This window comes from Mytilus galloprovincialis, chromosome 13, assembly GCF_965363235.1.
Source record: "Mytilus galloprovincialis chromosome 13, xbMytGall1.hap1.1, whole genome shotgun sequence".
NCBI classification, from domain to species: domain Eukaryota; kingdom Metazoa; phylum Mollusca; class Bivalvia; order Mytilida; family Mytilidae; genus Mytilus; species Mytilus galloprovincialis.
Genome location: NC_134850.1, coordinates 62226024 through 62245761, shown reverse-complemented (window position 1 = coordinate 62245761; position 19738 = coordinate 62226024). Strand labels below are relative to the sequence as shown.

The 19738-nt window shown below is 31.7% G+C and overlaps 1 protein-coding gene across 1 annotated transcript; it reads left to right on the top strand.

The window, feature by feature from the left end:
• Positions 1-9964: 9964 nt before the first annotated feature.
• On the top strand, positions 9965-18383 carry LOC143057160 (protein mono-ADP-ribosyltransferase PARP12-like). The gene is made up of 5 exons (XM_076230408.1): positions 9965-11351; positions 11830-12057; positions 13326-13513; positions 14160-14381; positions 16757-18383. Exons 1-5 carry the CDS (start codon positions 9969-9971, stop codon positions 17184-17186), a joined length of 2451 nt encoding a protein of 816 aa, XP_076086523.1. The 5' UTR covers positions 9965-9968; the 3' UTR covers positions 17187-18383.
• The last annotated feature ends 1355 nt before the right edge of the window (positions 18384-19738 follow it).

Below are 19738 nucleotides of genomic sequence, written 5' to 3'. Positions count from 1 at the left end.
GAGGAAGGTTTATGCCAAATTTCATGCTTGTAACAGGATGTGCACAATTCTTCTGAAATATGCTTGTAGCCGCCGGACTAATGGGATTACATGACATTGCATAAACATGTAAAGATGATCTCTTATCAAACAAACATCAAACCAAAATATCCAATAAAACTTTTTCGCGAAATAAAAAACAATATCCAGGTTATTATATCTCAATATGACAGCTTTGGAATATAAAAGCATGATAGCATTTTCAAATAAAATATTGAATACGATTTAAGAATCTGCTTATAAATTGTTGAATTCAACGACATTGCATTAGGTGAAAAGTACGTACCGTCACATTTCATAAAATATTGACGGATATCAAAAAGTTCTACTTGGTACGTTTTAATTGCAGTACCGACACTAATAAATCAGGGACATGTTAAGCGTACTTAAAGACACCAACGTGCTTAATAACCGCACGCGAAATCTACAATGCATAATGTACACATGGTGTTCTGACCCTTTCAAGAAGCCCATGGTTATTGCTGCTTTAATCTCACTTCTTGGTACCTTTGATAACTATTCACGTCAAATATATTGAGTTCCAACGGTTACAGTCTTAATCAATATAATATTTACATGTGTATGCAAAATTCATTGTTCGGGATGTTTAAATAAAAGAAACTTAAAATTTCATTAACGTGGGATTCCTACACATCTCCGTTACAAACGAGGTTTATTTCAGAAAATCAAAAGTTCGTCCTTCTTTCTATGGTCGTTAACGTTATTGTCGGTATTTCTTTTCGTATCTTCCAATGGAAGTAGGTTCTTTATATTGAAGACTTGATCACATTGACAAGCCATTGGTCTAATTGGAAAATGTTAATTAAGATAGTCTGTAAGATAAACTCGTTACACAATGTGATAATGCCTAACACGATATATATATGCCAATGAAGTCAATTCATTTCATATGAGGTGAGAGCAAAGGCCATTTTGCAGCTGGTTTTACTGTTTCATGAGTCATTCGTTAAACACATCATGTTTTTTTTTTTTTATCTTTTTGAATGATTTTTTAAGAAAAAGGAATGATTTGATAACACATGCTAAGCAAGCTGGTAGAAACAGACGCGCGTATAAGGATAGATGAAAGAAACCTGTTCCATGGTACTGATTCATTAAATACATGCAAAGACATTTGTACCAATAACTCTGATTTTCGTGCAAGTGATCGAAACGGTATGGTCTATGGTAACAGGTCATATTTTGCTGTTCAAGCTTCATATACTAGTAGTCATTCATAACCATAGGCCGAAACCTCTACAATGGTGCGGTACATGTTCACAGCCAAAGTTTTAGTGGGTCAGTACACCCAGGGGAATTCAACATTTCGTCGACCACCTGAGATCCCAGGACAACAGCATACACGATTGTGTTAACTTCACTGATAACCAATCAATGTTCCTATATATATTTTTTTTGAAAGAAATCAACATTATCCAGAATATCTTCGTATCAATAATGTATTTGATGAGAAAGCAATCACTATAAATGTATACGCATTGAATATTTTGAAAAAAAAAACATACTATTGATTATCATTTTTATTGTAACAAATAAAGTAGAGGCAACAAACCAACAAAAGAGCAGAAAACAGCCATTAACAGGTCCTTCACAGCGGGAAAATAAGCAAACAATTAATATTTATTTTTTTATTTTATTATAATTTATTATCTATTATTAACTGAGAAGACTGGGTGGTTTAGGAAGATTAATTCCAGTACATAACTAATGCATCTGTTTTTTAAAAAGTGAAACTTATCGGTACAAACTTATTATCAAAATTGTATCTTAAACTTTCAACTTTCAATCAATTTCAACTAATCTACAAAATACTGGATTCTTTTCAAATTATTCAGCTTACTGGCTGTTTTCCGGGACATTTGTTTTTCGTTTATTTTTGTACATAAAATAGGCCGTTAGTTTTCTCGTTTGAATTGTTTTAAATTGTCATTTCGAGGCCTTTTATAGCTGACTATTTGGTATGGGCTTTGCTCATTGTTGAAGGCCGTACGGTGACCTATAGTTGTTAATTTCTGTGTTATGTTGGTCTCTTGTGGAGAGTTGTTTCATTGGTAATCATACCACATATTCTTGTTTTATATTGTTTTTCTCTCCTACTATGTAACTTGTTTTGTTTCTTGTATCAATAATGTATTTCTTTACATAATCATCTTTTTAAAACGACAAAAAGAAAGATACTCGATTTAAATTTTCATTCTAAGATATAATGATGGAGTTCTTTTTCTATTGATCCCTAGTCTTAGCGAAAACTTCCGCTTGAACTATTTCAGTACACTTATAATATCATTAACCTCACTGAATCGACAAACGGATCTGCTTGCTACTATTTCAAAATCATACATTGTCAAGTTCCCTGAAAGTTGAAATAGACAGAACTTACCAAACGTGAAATTTCAATGAAGTAGAGATGTTGAAAGTTCTGTTTGCAAATTAAAGTAGTCAATGAAAGCAGTAAAACGTTTAAGCAAAAGAGAGAGGCGGGAGTTACACAATGGAAGTTCAAACTCACCAGTTGGAAGACAAACGAATATCGCCATGGTAAATAAAAAAAATATGACAAAGCGACAAACAGTTTTTAAAAAACACAAAATAAAACATTGGATTATTTACACAATTATACAAAATAAAAAAGACAAACTAAAGACTTAGCAAAATTTATCCAGCAACATTCACTTGCACTACTTTCCTGTTGAAAACTAACTGCACGTACAGTGCCGCGGCTACGAGCATTTGTTAGAGGAATTGTTCACAACCTGCTACAAGCTTGAAACTTGGCATAAAGCTCCGTTTAGATTATTCTTTGTTTTCAGATAGGGAGGCAATCTGAATTTTTTTTAGCTCTTCCGATAAAATCCAATATTGCAGACATTATACTTAAACCATCCCAAAATCGAAGACAGGTATGTGAAAATGTGTTATAATCATGCTACTATCATTAAAGACGGCCAAAAACCTTTATTCTATGTTACGTTTTGATAATTTATATGAATTATATGTCTTTTAAAACCCTTCGTCCGGTAAAAATCAATATGGCGGACATTGTACTAAAATACGCGTACTTTTAGGAAGAGTAGTTGTAACGTGTTGTAATGAATTGCTACTATCACTATTTTGTGCAGGAACATTTCTTTGGTGATCTTCGTGGATACAATATATAGCGCATACATCTTTAAAATATGGCGGACATGTTTAATTCAAATAATAACTATTTCCAAAATGTAAAAAAGTGATTTTCGTGCCGGTAATTAAACATTTGGCTATGTTATCTTCAAACCACTATTCATGATTATATTAAAAATGTTTTCATACAAAGTTTACACTTCAGATAAAAAGCGATATGGCGTAAATTCGGAGATGAGTACTCAATCTGTATTCTCGATGTAGAGTTTTGGATAGATTGATTAAAAAAATAAACGTTTATAAAGTACTTAAACATCTTTGAAATTACTAGTATATGGCAGCAAAAACATGTCTATTTACAACCACAACCACAGTAACAACGACTGCGGGGTCTTTTTTTTTTAACATCATCAATGTACAAGCTTCTGACAAGATGACGAGACTTCAGAAAGATCTGCCTAAAAGGGTTTTCATAGATCATCTTTGTCTCTTCCACAACTATAAGTGCCTGGACTAGGTAGCATAAGAACTAATTCAAAGCTCGTTGCCCATTAACACCCACTTTGGTATATGCACTATTAACATAGTAAACATACTAGCCCGAATCGGTGGATTAGCACAAATACGGGAACCCTGTTGTGCAAACAGTTGTTTTATTGCATTGTTTACCCCATTTGATGAGTTAATTCGACCGTGCATCTAAACCAGGTATCAATACATCTGGTGATGTAAGCTGGTCAATTATCATTCTAAATGCAGAAGTAAAAGTAAAGACTGTGTGTCAGAATCCATTTATAACCAATCAATATTTCGATTCAAGGGTACTAAACACCAATGCTCGATATAATTCTGGTGGATTTTGATTTAGAATAAAAAGGGATCATTTAAAAATAATTTGTTATTCAACAATTCAATAGCCGGAGCAAAGTTTATGTAAGTTTGATCATAAAATCTTCATAAATTAAAAATATCGTGAAATTTGGAGTATAATTTTCTCTCGGGAAGGAATCCATTTTGTTTTCATGATTTAATCTTTCTATGATTCGAGATACCCTATTTGTAGTATAGTAAAAATGCTTTTACGATTAGATTTTTCATAATGTCAATTTTATTAAATTCGTTCGTCAAAAATATATTTTGATGGAAAATGCAGTTGCTATTCTGTTGAAATTAAAAGTTTTTAGGATTTAAAAGTCTATAATTAGTAATAGACATAAACACGATTAACATGATCAATCTATTGTGATCAGATTGAACTATATTTGAATCAGATTTTTGCATAAATTATGGACGTACAGTGTCGGTGTTACCCCAATGTTTTACATTTCAACCTGTTATGTTTGTTTATTTTGCTGAGATATTATTGCAAATATAATTGAATGTTAAGCGACGGTAAAACCGATTAGAGATTTAGCTAACAATAAAACCAGGTTCAATCTACCATTTTCGTTATAAGAACATGCCTTTAACAAGTCATGTATATGACAGTTGTTTTCAATTTATATCATTTCATGTGTTTGAGTTTTTGATTTAGCTATTTGTTTAGGGACTATTCGTTTCGAATTTTCCTTGTAGTTCGGTATTTATGATATCATAATTTAAGTATCATTATATTGTCGTATTGGTTAGCTATCTAAGATTCTTTTTTGCTCTACACTTATTTAACAATTGATCTAGTATGGGTAAAATAATAGACATGCTTTCAAATACGCCGTTTGAAGAAAAAAAGTTAAATGTATATTAGAAGATGTGGTATTAGTGCCAATGAGAAAGCTCTCCATCTAAGTCAAATTTTGAAAAAGTAAACCGTTATTGGTCAAAGTACGGTCTTCAACACGGAGCCTTGGCTCACATCGAACAGCAAGCTATATAGGGCCCCCAAAAATTAGTAGTGTAAAACGATTCAAACGGGAAAACCAACAATCTAATAGAATATATAAAGAAGCTCTGATTTTTCGAGTAATTATCATCATTCTAAAAAATAGTTGCTTTTGCAGAAATCAAGGCATGAGGCAATAACAAAAAACATAGAAACGTGTTACCCTGATATTGTACACACATAAAATACGCAAAATTCTTGACTTCAATATATCTTATTCAAGAAGGATCTAAATCGTGTTTCTTATTGATGTTTCTACAAACTATTGCCTCACATTCTCATTAAGAAAAAATAAACACACCTAATTAAATGGGCATTTAAAAAGTCAGAAAGTGAATAGATATGTTCAAACTCGTTTAGGTCATTTTTTAGTAGTAATAAACAAAAAAACTATGTCAATTGGACATGCTTTGATACTATATATGCCCTTGAATTTTTACTAAATAACATTTTTTTTCGCTAGATTCCGTATATCGTGAGGTTATCGGAATTCCAATGGGGACTAACTGTGCACCACTTATTGCGGACCTGTTTTTTGTATTGCTATGAGTTACAATTTATCACAAAAATCAGCAAAGACCCATCGAAATAACATCTGATACACAAATTTAATAATACTTTTAGATATTTGGATGATATGTTGGCTCTCAATAATGACTTCAGTATGTATACAACAGAAATTTATCCTGTTGAACTACTATAAATAAAGCTAATACAAATAATGACCACTGCCCTTTCCTTGATTTTGATATTTATATCATTAACGGAAAGCTTAATACTAAAATTTATGATAAAAGAGATGATTTTTCATTCCCTATCGTTAATTATCCATTTTTAGATGGTGACGTTCCCTTGTCACCATCTTACGGTGTTTATATATCTCAACTTGTACGATTCGCTCGTGTATGTAACAATGTTTTAGATTTTAACGAGAGAAATTTATGTATTACTGAAAAATTATTACACCAGGGTTTTCGATATCACAAACTAGTCAAAACATTTACTAAATTTTATCATCGGTATAATGATATCATTCGTAAATATAGCTCAACATTCAGACTTCTTATACGTTCAGGTATTTCACATCCAATATTTTATGAAAATATTCTTTATAAAGCACAAAAATGTCAGTATTCACCTCAGAAGCTAACAAAACCTTTAAATATACTTATTAAGAAGGGATATAGTTACGATACTGTTGTCAGGTCATTAAAGATTGCATATTTTGGCGTTAATATTGATTCACTTATAGGGTCTTTGCATTGGAACTAAACACATTTATTTAAAAACCAGTTGTTGGCATGACACGGGTTATGTTCTTCTCATATATGTTATGATGGTATGTTACTAAACCCCTCATGGGGAGGATTGTGTCTGATGTTCATATGATGAAGACATAATTTTTCAATCAGTTTAATTGAGGTCTGGAGCTGGCATATCAGTTAACTGCTAGTAGTCTGATATTATTTATGTATTATTGTCATTTTTTTAATTTTCTTTGGTTACATCTTCTGACATCAGACGCGGACATCTCCTGATCTGAATTTCAATGTGCGTATTGTTATGCGTTTACTTTTCTGCATTGGCTAGAGGTATAGGGGGAGGGTTGAGATCTCATAAACATGTTTAACCCCGCCGCATTTTTGCGCCTGTCCTAAGTCAGGAGCCTCTGGCCTTTGTTAGTCTTGTATTATTTTAACTTTTAGTTTCTTGTGTACAATTTGGAGTTTAGTATGGCGTTCATTATCACTGAACTAGTATATATTTGTTTAGGGGCCAGGTGAAGGATGCCTCCGGGTGCGGGAATTTCTCGTTGCATTATAGACCTGTTGGTGACCTTCTGCTGTTGTCTGCTCTATGGTCGGATTGTTGTCACTTTGTCACATTCCACATTTCCATTCTAAATTTTATTTCATTTAATAGTTAACAAAGGTACCTAGCTTATAATTTAAAAGAAACTCATCAGTGACGCTCAGATCAAAATAAGCATAAAGCCAAACAAGTACAACGTTGAAGAGCATTTAGGACACAAAATTACAAAAAGGTAAGGTAATCTATGCCTGAAATAAGAAAATTCTTAGTATTTCAAAAAAATCATAATTTTGTAAACAGGAAAACACTTCCATCTTCATTTTCCTTTAAGAAAAAAAAAATTAGCTGCACTGAAAATGACCAATTTACAGACTTAACAAAATATAGACGGTTATTTTACTTGCCTCCCTATCTGTCCTGTGTAATCAAAGTAAAGTAATCAAATATCTTTTTATTTTATCAACAAACCATGTATAGTTTATCAACCAGGAGGGTAATCAAATATATTTAAGTTTTGGGATTTAACATTTCATAAATATTGTTTATCAAAGGAAATTATTTGACGTCAGATGAATGTTAACATACTGAATGTTCAAGAACCACGCCAGTGTATGTCTTTAAATTGATTTTTACCGGTTTCTTTTATCATTACGTTTTTGTTGAAATCTTTCTACGATATAGTTTTGGTGTAGATATGTGAATATTTCCTGGTTTTCCGGGTGTTGGACACTACCTCATTCAAAATGACTAAATCCGCACCTGCTTTACATCAAGATAAAACTCGGTTTTCTATATAGATCAAATCAACACAGATAAACGGGTTTACATTTTGTACGCGAGACGCATGTTTCGTCTACAAAACATTCAGCAGTGATGCTCGAATCAAAAAGTTTCAAACAGGCCAAATAAAGTACAAATTTGAAGAGCAATGAGGACACCACATTTCTCAATGTCTTGCTACATACAGTTAAGTTAATATATTCCTCGTGTAAAAAATCTTAGTATTCAGAAAATCCAAAGTTTTATAAACAATTAATATGTATCTATGGTCATACCAATGATAATCCATGTCATTCTTAGTATTTGCATATCATATCTAATTAATATATAGAAGGGGCTTCCGCATCGGACTCAAATAACACTTATCATGCATCCGTTGTGTAAAAAGTACAGACGTTTATTATATCTACTGAATTAATATTTTCTGAAAACGTTGTTTAGGGAAACATTACATAATAAATCTAGAGATAAACTTTTATCTCATGTTTTACGTGTATAATTCAAACAACGGTGAATAATATTATTTTCAAATTTAAAAAACACCAACCAGTTATAATTCAGTTGATTTAGTCACTTCAATCCCATAGTACCCATACAAATTAACAAGATGTAAAATGAATGAAAATAACATTTCAAAAGTTTCAGATTAAGAAATTTGTGTTAATGCGATGTCTGATTTTTGTGCAAGCCATTCAAGTTATTTATATGCACGAAAATGCAACAATATGACAAACTACTAATTGGTATCTTGTGGTAATTGCAGAATAAATGAAGGTAGTTTTGGGAACACGTGTTGTTGGGAAATCAATTACCACTTAATAGGTAATACATTTATGAAATCTTTAATATGCAAAGAGTTGCTTTCAAAAGATACCTTCTGCACTATCAGTTTCTGTTCACTCGTTCTGTTTATCGAATGCCTTTGGGTTTTCATCTTTTTTTTTCATTTATTTTGGTACAATTCTCAATAACGAAAATCATAACTTGATTCACCATTTACTTTCGATATTGCAAAATTTTTCTGAAAATGTAATTTACGAAAAACATTAAAAAATAATGCAAAATTCTTTCCCTAACCCGATCTTTTTTATATTGCAATGGTTTATTAATATTTATACTACATTTGATAAAACGTATCACTACATTATCTAGATAACACATATTTGGAACATATATACCCGGCAAAAACCGCGTATATACAGTATTTGTCATACTTGAGTCTTCAGCTGAAGTCAACTGAGGGTAAGCTACTTTAACAACAATTAACGCAATTCTTACTGAAACAAATCGCTTATCAACTAAACTATATGCATTCTAAGTTTTGCAAAAATGCATTCAACAAATAAAGACAGAGAGCATTATTATATATATGTACAATTTACGGGTCTTGGTGAGATTTACAGAAAAACTAAACCCACCAAGTAACTAAAATAAGAGTTGAAATAAGGAGACCGATCGTTTTTTAGAGACAAAAAATCAGAGTTTTATATAACGATCATTTGTTTTAAAGCCTAGAAAACCGCAGCCTGTAGTTTTCAATCAACAAGATATTCTTATCAAGCAGGTATTAGATGGTAGTATACATATGACAAAATATCGCAAAATTTTTATTATTAATGTGATAGATACAAACTCTTGATGCATTTCAAATTTTAAATTAATTTCATTTCATTATCTTTTCAACATAATCTACTATATTTCCTGTGATATTAAACTAGAAATGAAAGTATATGTTTGTTTACAAAAGTGTTTTCTCTTGTTTAAATATTAATTAGTCACGTTGAAAGGATAGATAATGTCATAACCATTGATCTTAAATTTTAAAAAATAGAATAAAAAAATAGATACATAAATAAATATCCAAATAAATAAATAAGCTGCCTTTATCTAGTTTATCCTTGCCTTTATTGTTGGCATGACAATATCGTGTGGAAATATTGTTTTGGTCAAATTCTATTTCAACTTATTCTACCTGTTTAAATGTATTTGGTAGTTGCATAAAGCTATTATCATATTCATTAGATGGTATCTTCTTTACTGTTTAAATTTCTTGCACTTCTCAAAGGTATTATTAACTTAATACCTGCTGGTCTGATCTGTACACCAGAAAAATTATATAAATGAACAAAAGTTGAGTATTAACTTAATACCTGTTGGTCTGATCTGTTCACCAGAAAAATTATAGAAATGAACAAAGTTATAATTGATCAAAATAAACCATTTTTTTTTCACGTGACACACATCTAGCTTAGTTTCAAGCAGATGATATGATATCTTCAAATGTTTCAGATTTTATTAATAAATATGTAAAGAAAACATGGAACAATTCTCAAATAAAATCGAATTATCTGATACATCCGAGTCTGCTACACGGATGACACCAACAACTGACAGTGCTAGTGAGCCGCACGAGAAGGAGGTTAATAACGAAAGTGTTAAGACCAACGATTTAACAGGGGCAGTAGAAAGAAGAAGAGACAGACAACAGTTTAGTAGGGGTCGTGGTCGTGGGAGAGGTAGAGGCAGGGGCAGAGGGGATAGAAACCGACATCAAGAGACCGAAAAAGAAGGCCAAGGAAATGCAGGTAAAATATCTGGCAAAGGAGCAAATAGCCGTGGCAGAGGGAGAGGTAGAGAAATTACACGACAAATAAAAACAATAGAGGACAATAATGATGAGGAGCAGTTACCAAACGTTGATGAAAATCTGGTTTTTCAATTCATTGTACAAAAATTTGGCGGAGGATGTACGCTTTCCGATTTCAAACAACAATGTGATTTATTTCCCGAAGATTCTAATGTTACCAGATGGTTCACCAAACACAGCAGAAGGTTTCATCTTTTCAAAGATAACGATGAACTAGTTTATATAAAGACCTTCCATAGGCAGGTAAAGATTTGTTTGCAGTATAATAGGAAAACGAATCCTGGTAAATGTGAGAAATCCGAATGTGAATTTGTCCATGTGTGTCAACGGTACACGAGAGATAAATGTAAAAACACTAATTGTTCAATGCTTCATGGTTTTACTGGTGAGCATAATGTTCAATTGAAAGCAATAATGGATATTTCACAATATTCAGATGCAGAAATCAAGATAATTTTGAATTGTAACTTTCCGTCACTTTGCAAAGATTATATTTACAATAAAGGATGCAAAAACGTAAATCCAGAAAAAAGATGCCCAGATCTCCATTTATGCGATAATTATGTATTTAAAAAATGTACAGATCCTTGCAATATAAAGCTTGCACATTCACTACAACAATTTCATAACAACTGGGTTTTGTCATCATACCACATGGACAATCGAGAAAAATGGCCAGAAGCTCGAGTTCTACAATCTATTATCATTCCTACAAAAGATCAGGAACACAGTGGACACAATGAATCTAATGAAAGGAATGAGGGTGAAAAATCACAACAGAAAACAACAATATTTAAAAAGACTCCCTCAGAACCCGATTTTCAAGAAGAAGTTCAATCGTTACTCGCAGAAGATGCATTAAGTGTATCAATTTGTCCTAGTATTAAGAAAGAGAAATGCAAATCTAGAATGTGCAAAAACCATCATCTACAAAGTGGTTTTCCATATTTATGGCAAATTAAATTTGAGGGAAAGTGGCTGTCCTTTTCTGTACTTGACAATGAGAATCTTGAGAGAGAATTTTCTGACTTGAAGGACAATACAGACACTAAGGTAGTTTTATGTATTATCACAATACATTCAAATCATCATTTATGTTTTAACTAAGTAATTGAAATAAACAAAAGATTTAGCACCATCTTTGAAATTTGCAAAAGCACTGTTTTGCTCTCATTACTGGAAGTAAAATCAAATTTAATCATGTCTTTTACAGCTTAAAGAGTTACCAACTCTTCTATCGAATCTAAATAGTTGGCAGTTCTATATATTTTAATAAACAGGTTAATTTCGTACAAAATGATATACACTAAGCTATAAAACCTGGTTTACCTCAGCAATTTCTTCATTCGTAACGTTGGCGCCTTAGATTTATTTTAGTTTATGGACTTCCCCTTTTTGGATTTATATTGCAGTTTGGTATTATAGTTTTTTTTTATTTTTTCAAGTTGGTGTTTCTTCATCAAGAACTTCACACGCGTTAAGATAATAACCTTGAGTGTTATCCGAAATCATCCTTTTTTTATATTGACAGATGAAGTATAACGACATAGAATACAGTTTTAAAGCTACGTTCAACAGTCCAATGTACGCCATTGTTACAGATAGTAATGGGAAAGTAGCAGATAGTTGTGATAAACTGGATGTTAGACGTCTTGGTACAATTTCGTTTGCAGAAAAGAGAATGAGTGCAGAAAATTTTGTAACACAATGGCGATGGTACTGGACGAACGATTCACAGAACTGGACTATATACGAACCGGTACGATTAGTTAAATTCATGACAGTATTATAGTTGATAAATATGATAGTTCACCAACATCATTTTGTTAAAGCATCCTTTTATTAAACTATCAACCTATATATCCGATCTATCGAAGTTAAAAAATGAAAGCAGCAATACATGTCATATATAACTTTATAACAAGTTACTCATGATAAATAAAAATGACAACACCACATTATTTCACATAAAGTTCCCGGTGTTATGTCACTAAAGCTAGGGAGAATACTGGATATTGGTAGTCACTAGACTGGTTATCAATAACCTTATATAACATTAAGGCAACATAGAAAACGAAAATTATTACGTGTAACGATAGAGGGGTTTCGTGTAAAACAAAGAAGGAACATTTACTTGGATATTAAGTTCTATACGCTACGCTTATTTCATCATGAAAAATTCAAACTCTAGTCCAAAATTCATGATCCGCAAGGTAAACAGCCTGTTCTTCATTCCCTTCACCCCCTCCCCCGGTTAACAAATACCTATTTTAATCTTTCATTCTTTTTACTTTTATGCAGGTGGATGAATAGTAAACTTGTCGAAACAAAAAAATTATTCATGAATAATTTAGATCCTCCATCCGTGATGCTCAATTAAAACTTTCAACCATAAGTTTTTAGAATATATACAAACAATATATATAACAGCAAAAGCCCATTCAAAACCGATATCTATACTAGTATCTTAAAAAAATATTTTTAGGATTAATGTACACATGACACTGAAAGAACAATTGAGCGGAATTGTGCTAGTTTGCTCGTTGTTAGCTATTATATGTTATAATATTCAAAAGACCCTCAATGCAAATCAGGATAAACGCTTTCATGGGCATGCAATCTTTAGAAAATGTATTTGACGGAATTTCAAATATTTATGTATTTTTTTAAACAAAAATTGTAAATTCATGTCATCAAACCTAAGCTAATAGTACGTTCTATCTTTGTTTTCCTTATATCTTCTTATATTATTTAGCTTGTCAACGCGTAAAGGCGTAAATTTTTAGAATTATAAGTTGTTAGCGTTAAAATCAACAAAATTGTATTTTCGTAGTACAAGAAATTAGTTATAAAACATAAATGATATCTTGATGTTTATTTTTTTATTTTAGCTTCACCAAAGTAAAACTCTTCACTAGAGTTTTCATTCATCTATTAAAAACAAGTAACACTTTCAATTTAGAATTATAATTAAATGATAAAGCATAACTTCAATAGCATGATATAATAACAATCAACATTTTGTAGGACGTATTCCAATTCTCGCTGGAAAAAAAGTTTCTGCCCAACCAAAAGACCTACTTGTTTATGAGGGATTTTCAATACAGGATTACCTATAAAAGCATGATCCAGACCAATCTAGATAACAATCGTTGTCGTGAAATTATTCGTCGACCATTATTCGTCTCAAGGACAGACGTCATAGAAAGTAAATTGTAAGTATAACTTAAACATGTGTTTCAGAAGATTCATAATCTGCAATAGATTTCGAAGACAACAATTAAGTAAATATAATGTATGTGATAGAAAGCATAATTCATTAAGGAGAACACAACACGCATTTGTTTAAAAGATACCACATACAAAACAACAAATTGGCAACTCGAACTCAACAAAACATTTAGAATGAACTAGAGTGTACTAAAAGGATACAGAGTTTCTATTCCACGTTACAATTTCGTTTATCTGTCATATAAGTTGGTGTCGTACATAAGTTAAACCGAACGGGTTGCTGCTAAGCCAAATTGAAAATTTTAGTGGTCATCAATGATCTGACACATATAATCCATATCGGTCAACCAAACATCATGGCGGCTTAAATTTGTTTCTAGAGATGACTTAATCTTTATAAGTGAGCGCATTTGGTTGGATGATTTTTTTTTTAAATGGAACCCACTATCGGTGTTAAAATGCATCTAATGCCTATCACAGCTTATTGGTGAATATATCTTTATAGATAAATATTCTATGTATTATGTTTTATACAAATGGATGAAATATGTATGATTCAATTCATATTTTGTCTATGAACTATCGTCATGAACTTATAAATAAGAAACGTTTTACTTTGTTTTTCACTAGTCCAACAAGCATACCTTTCCCATTTGCCATGGGAACAAATAAACCACAACATTTCCAAGAATGGGACTGTGCACATGCCTTTGAATTAGTAGAACTTGACTCAGCTGATAACGACTTCCATGAAGTAACTAAGTCTTTCAAAGATTCCTTAGGTACCCAATCAGTTGATATCATGTCTATTTATCGAGTACAGAACAGCAAGTTGTGGAGTGGATATGTCACGTAAGAGCATATTTAATATTCTATAATGGGAAATTTAAGAAACAATGCATGTAAATGGTAAAGGATAAATATATTGATTTTATAATAATAAAAAGATAACAGTCAACAAACTATTTCTGGCTTTAACATAAAACAGTTGGACATGTTCGTTAATGATCTTATAAAAATAAAAATAATAAATGCTTAAAGTGCACTTTTAGCAACACTTATATGCTAGAATATGTGGCGAAATGAGAATAAGTTGCTCAGCCATTTCGACGCTTTCCGTCTCGCCTCTTTTTGCAGTTTGTACGATTACCCTTGCAACTGTAATTTGTATATACCTAACAATCGATGTAACGAGGTTGCAACATTGGAAAACTACTGTTATTTGATGTAAATGTCAAGGTGTTTTGACAATAATTTTCGGAGGCTTATGGGCCCTTTCCAATCAACAATTGTCATTAAAACATTTGTGAAACGTGTATATCTATTTATGTAAGCTCCTTTTGATTTTTATACTCAATATGACAGTTGTTATCCATTCGTTTGTTGTGTTTGAGCTTTTGATATTGCCATTTGATTAGGGACTTTCCTTTTCGAATTTTCCCCACAGTTGGTCCGAGACCACAATTATTTCGTAGTGCATTTCTTGTAGAACATAAATGAAAATAAAAAAAAATCCCACCTGCGCTTTCTCAAAGAAACTTTTACAGTGTGTTGTACTACTTTTGGGACAAATTATATCAAAATTATAGAAAATTTCATCGCCTCAAACTCAAAATATGGACAATTTTATCTTTAGGGCGTCTTGAAATCTTTTGACAGCTTTTGAAGTGCTATTTTTCAACCTTTTTTACCTGGACCAAATCACTACTTTCCTTTAAAATTCTGGACCCAAACTTTTTTACAGTTTAATTTCACCCCCTACTTGCAATTTGAGGCATAAAACATGGAGACATAAATTTGGAAGGGATATAAAAATTAATGGCAAGTAACCCACTGTCAACACTAGGGACTATATTTGGAACAACGAAAATGAACAACGAAAATAAAGGGACGACAATGGTGGTCTCGGACCAGTTCATTACTATTATGATATAACTTTTTTTACACTTAACGTTTCCGAATTATTTGATTTTTTTCATAAAAAGATGAATTTCCAGTTTTTGTGACTATAACTATAGCTATGACTCAAATAGGGTTTGACCACTTGTCCTGAATTGTTTGTGTAATGTTCAACTATATATTAACATACTAGCTTTTGACATCTCAAAAACGCTTTCGATATTTTTCATAAGAATTTGGGATCTTGTTTATTTCCATTGGAACAAGCTCCCTTTGTAATACATTTCTGATATAACATTGTATGTTTTGTGTCAGTGGGTACGACTGTGTGTGTGCATGTTGGTTTTATTTGGGGTTAACTATTTCAGCATTGTTCACAATATTACTAGTTGATCATATAATTAGTTTATATAGCATTAAGACGAGCTAAAAAAAAAAAGGCGACTGGCATAGCATGCAATCATGACACAGGTCTGTTAAATGGCTAGATTACCATACACGATCGATTTCCACCTATTTTCCTTCCAACTAATTTTGGTGGGGTTCCGTGTTGCTTAAGGTGTCAGACCACCAATTACTCCCTCCAATTTAGAACGTATGTAAAAGTAGTCCTACTTTGACACAAAATAGTGCTTTTGATGTCATTGTTAACTTAAACTAACCAACAAATTTGCAGAAATGAAACTTTTGGTGAAAGGGAAATATATTTAGACCATTTTGAGCCAAAATTCACTTGTCTATGAGTTTGCATTAAAAATTCAGGATTAATGCGCTACATAGTACACTAATTTAAGATTTCCAGAAAACCGGGAGTTATTTTGGTAGTACCTGTCTTTTCAAAATCAGAAATTTGTTACAAGACTTTAAACATTGGTTGAAAGTTGGCATGTAGGAAGGTGATACATGTACAATTCAGGATATACCTGGTTTCCTTGAAGTTAAACTTAAGGTAAAATATTTAGAAAGCTGTGAAAATTGCAAAATTTGGTTGAACAGATAGGGATTTTTTTTTTGGTGGTCTGACACCTTAATTTGTAGTTTTCTATGGTATTTCTTTTGTAGTATTATGTGTCTATTGGTCTAATTATTATTTTAGCCATGGCGTTATTAGTTCATTTTCCTATCTGGGATTGAATGTCCCTCTGGGATATTTCGCCCCTCTTTGAATTCATTTACATGTCTTTATCTGTAAATGAGCGCAAGTACTTATAATCGCTTGAAAAACATTTTTTTTCCAAATTATATATTATAAGCTTTTTTTTCTTTCGTGAAGAAGAGTATTTTCTTAATCAAAGATGGTAAATAATTTTTCAATATTTTATATTTAGAAAAAGAAATGACATGATAACAAACGCTGAGCAAGCTGGTAGAAACAGACGGATAGATGAACGTAACCTGTTTCATGGTACGGATTCATTCAACACATGTAAAGGAATTTGTACCAATAACTTTGATTTTCGTACAAGTGGTAGAAACGGTACGGCTTATGGTAACGGTTCTTATTTTGCTGTTCAAGCCTCATATAGTCATTCATATGCAAAACCTGAAACCTCTTCGAAAGTGCGGTACATGTTTAGAGCCAAAGTTTTAGTGGGTCAGTACACTCAGGGAAATTCAGCATTTCGTCGACCACCTGAGATCCCAGGACAACAGCATATACTGTACGACTCTTGTGTTAATTCCATTGATAACCCATCAATGTTCATAATTTTTGAAAGAAATCAACATTATCCAGAATATCTTATTAAGTATAAATAATGTATTTGATGAGAAAAAAATGTATACAAAAACATTGCAAAAGAAACTTACTGTATATTATTATTTTTGTTGGAACTTAAATATAATTGAGAATGGAAATTGGGAATGTGTGAAAGAGGCAACAACCCGACCAAAGAGCAAAAAACAGCCACCATTGTATCCAACACAGCGAAAAAATTAGTGAGAAAATCAGCGAGAAAATAGGATTTTTGTGTATTATTAATTGAGAAGGCTGAGTGGTTTATTAATTAGAAAAATTAATCACTGAACATTATCACTACTGTGTCTGTTTAAAAGTAAAACTTTTCGGTATAAAAATATCATAAAAAGTGTAACTTAAACTTTCAACTTTCAATTTTAAATGATTTACTGCAATCATTCCACATTGTTCAGCCTACTGGCTGTTTCCTGTGAAAAATGCCTTATATATGAAAAAAAAAAAGAAGATGTGGTATGATTGTCAATTAGACAAGTCTCCACATGAAACTAAAATGACACAGAAATTAACAACTATAGGTCAGCGTACGACCTTCAACAATGAGCAAAGCCAATACCGCATAGTCAGCTATAAAAGTCTGGCTCTCCTCAGTTGATCAGTGACTTGTTTCGTTTTTTTTTCGGTTTATTTTATCTTATATCAATAAAGTTTTTTTCTGTACATAATCATCTTTTAAAAACGAAAACAAAGAAAGATAAGTTGTCTTTAAATGTTCATTCAAATATATCATGACAAATATTCTTTCTACTTGTAAGAACATACAAAATATAAAAAAAATTACAAAACGATATAAAGTTAACAATGAAAAGTAGATATGATGATTTAATTGAAACACAATTTGAAAACATTGATGATAAAACAAAATTTTATCTATATAAAAACAATTGCAAAAAACTAGAATCATACCTAAATATATCTAAGGATGAGAAACATTTTTTTAAAACTCTATTGTGATTATAATAAAACACTAAGAAAAGCCTTTTTTTGAACACACATGTACTGAAAATAATAACTTTAATGCTTTAAATAAAGAAGAAAAAAAATCATTATTTACTAAATCCATGAACGACTTTATAAACAAATAAACTAGGGTCCTTCTTGAAAAAGTCATTAGAACTGAATAAATTTTGATGCTGTTTTTTGTAATTGTGTATGTTTGATATGTATGTATATATGTTTATTGTTTTAATACACGTTGGTACGACAATAAAATATTTTATTTGATTTGATAAAGTCCTTTCTCTATTGATCCCTAGTTTAAGTGAGCAATAACGCCTGAAATATTTCAGTACACCAAATGTTCTATCGCAGATGCTTATTTCGACAATCAATGTCTATTCAGTGATGCCCGAGGTCAAAATATTTTAAATACAGGCTTATTAAAACCAAGAAGAGCTTTGCACGAGGGAGATACATTACTCAATTTTAAATAATTTTCAGAAATTTGTAACAGCTAATTCAAAAAACATGAAATCCGTATTTTCATGCAGATAGATAATTTTTAAAATATTAATAATTGTTGGTACTGTGATGTATATGTACGTTATATTTTTCTGGGGAACGTGTACTTTATGTATGTTTTTATTTTAGAGGTTCAATGAAATTTTGGCAATTTCTCTGTATATTTGTGTTGCCCGGTCGTAAAAATTCGTACGGTGCAATTTCCGTCAAATAAAGATCAAAGGTTAAGGACGAATTTATAAGTGCATATTTTCCAAGATGTCAGCTTTATTACATATTCCGACTTCTTTATAGTAAAAAGAGAGAACAACAGACACTTATCAAACGTATTTAGAGGATGGAACTATCAGATGGATCGCTTTATTTGAATACTTAATATTTACTTATTAGAAACAGACAGTGCTCAGTCTTAAATATTTAGAAAAAGAAAACTTTGATATCTAGACTTTCACTTTTTTTTATATACGTTTTCATAAAAGGGACACTTATAATGCATTTTGAAATTTATGATTGTTTTTCTTATTATTTTTAATAAAACAATTGTAGCAGTGTTCACGCAGGAGCGGGATCTGGCAAGATGGCATGGGGGTCATAACCCTATAATTCTACACAAGACCATATGCCAACATTTTTCTGTGGTACCACAGCGAAGTTGTGTTTTTTATAAATGTATAAATGTTTTTTCTCTTGTTTACCAAAGCCTTCGGTTCTTTACTACTACCAGTTATGGAATTATTTTATCCATCAAGTACCGGGGAAGTGTTATTCAGGTTATGGCCTAGCGTTAGTGTGGGGTCGTGCTCCTCGTTCACTTTATTTCCATTAGAAGAACATTTGTAACTTCCGTGACCAGAAGAGCACATACTTTCCAATATCACAAATGCCGGCGGTTTGTATCGTCTTGCCAGACATCGTTTACTGCTTTGTCCTGCGACCGATATTATTCCACATAGTATTTCTTAAATTTTTCAAATCTTGGATCAGAATATATAGGAAAATATGGATTGATTGCTTATTATGCAGAGATTCATTTTTTCCTGAGACAAATTCGTGCGTGGATGAAGAATTAATGACAGGAAATTCAACCGCACCG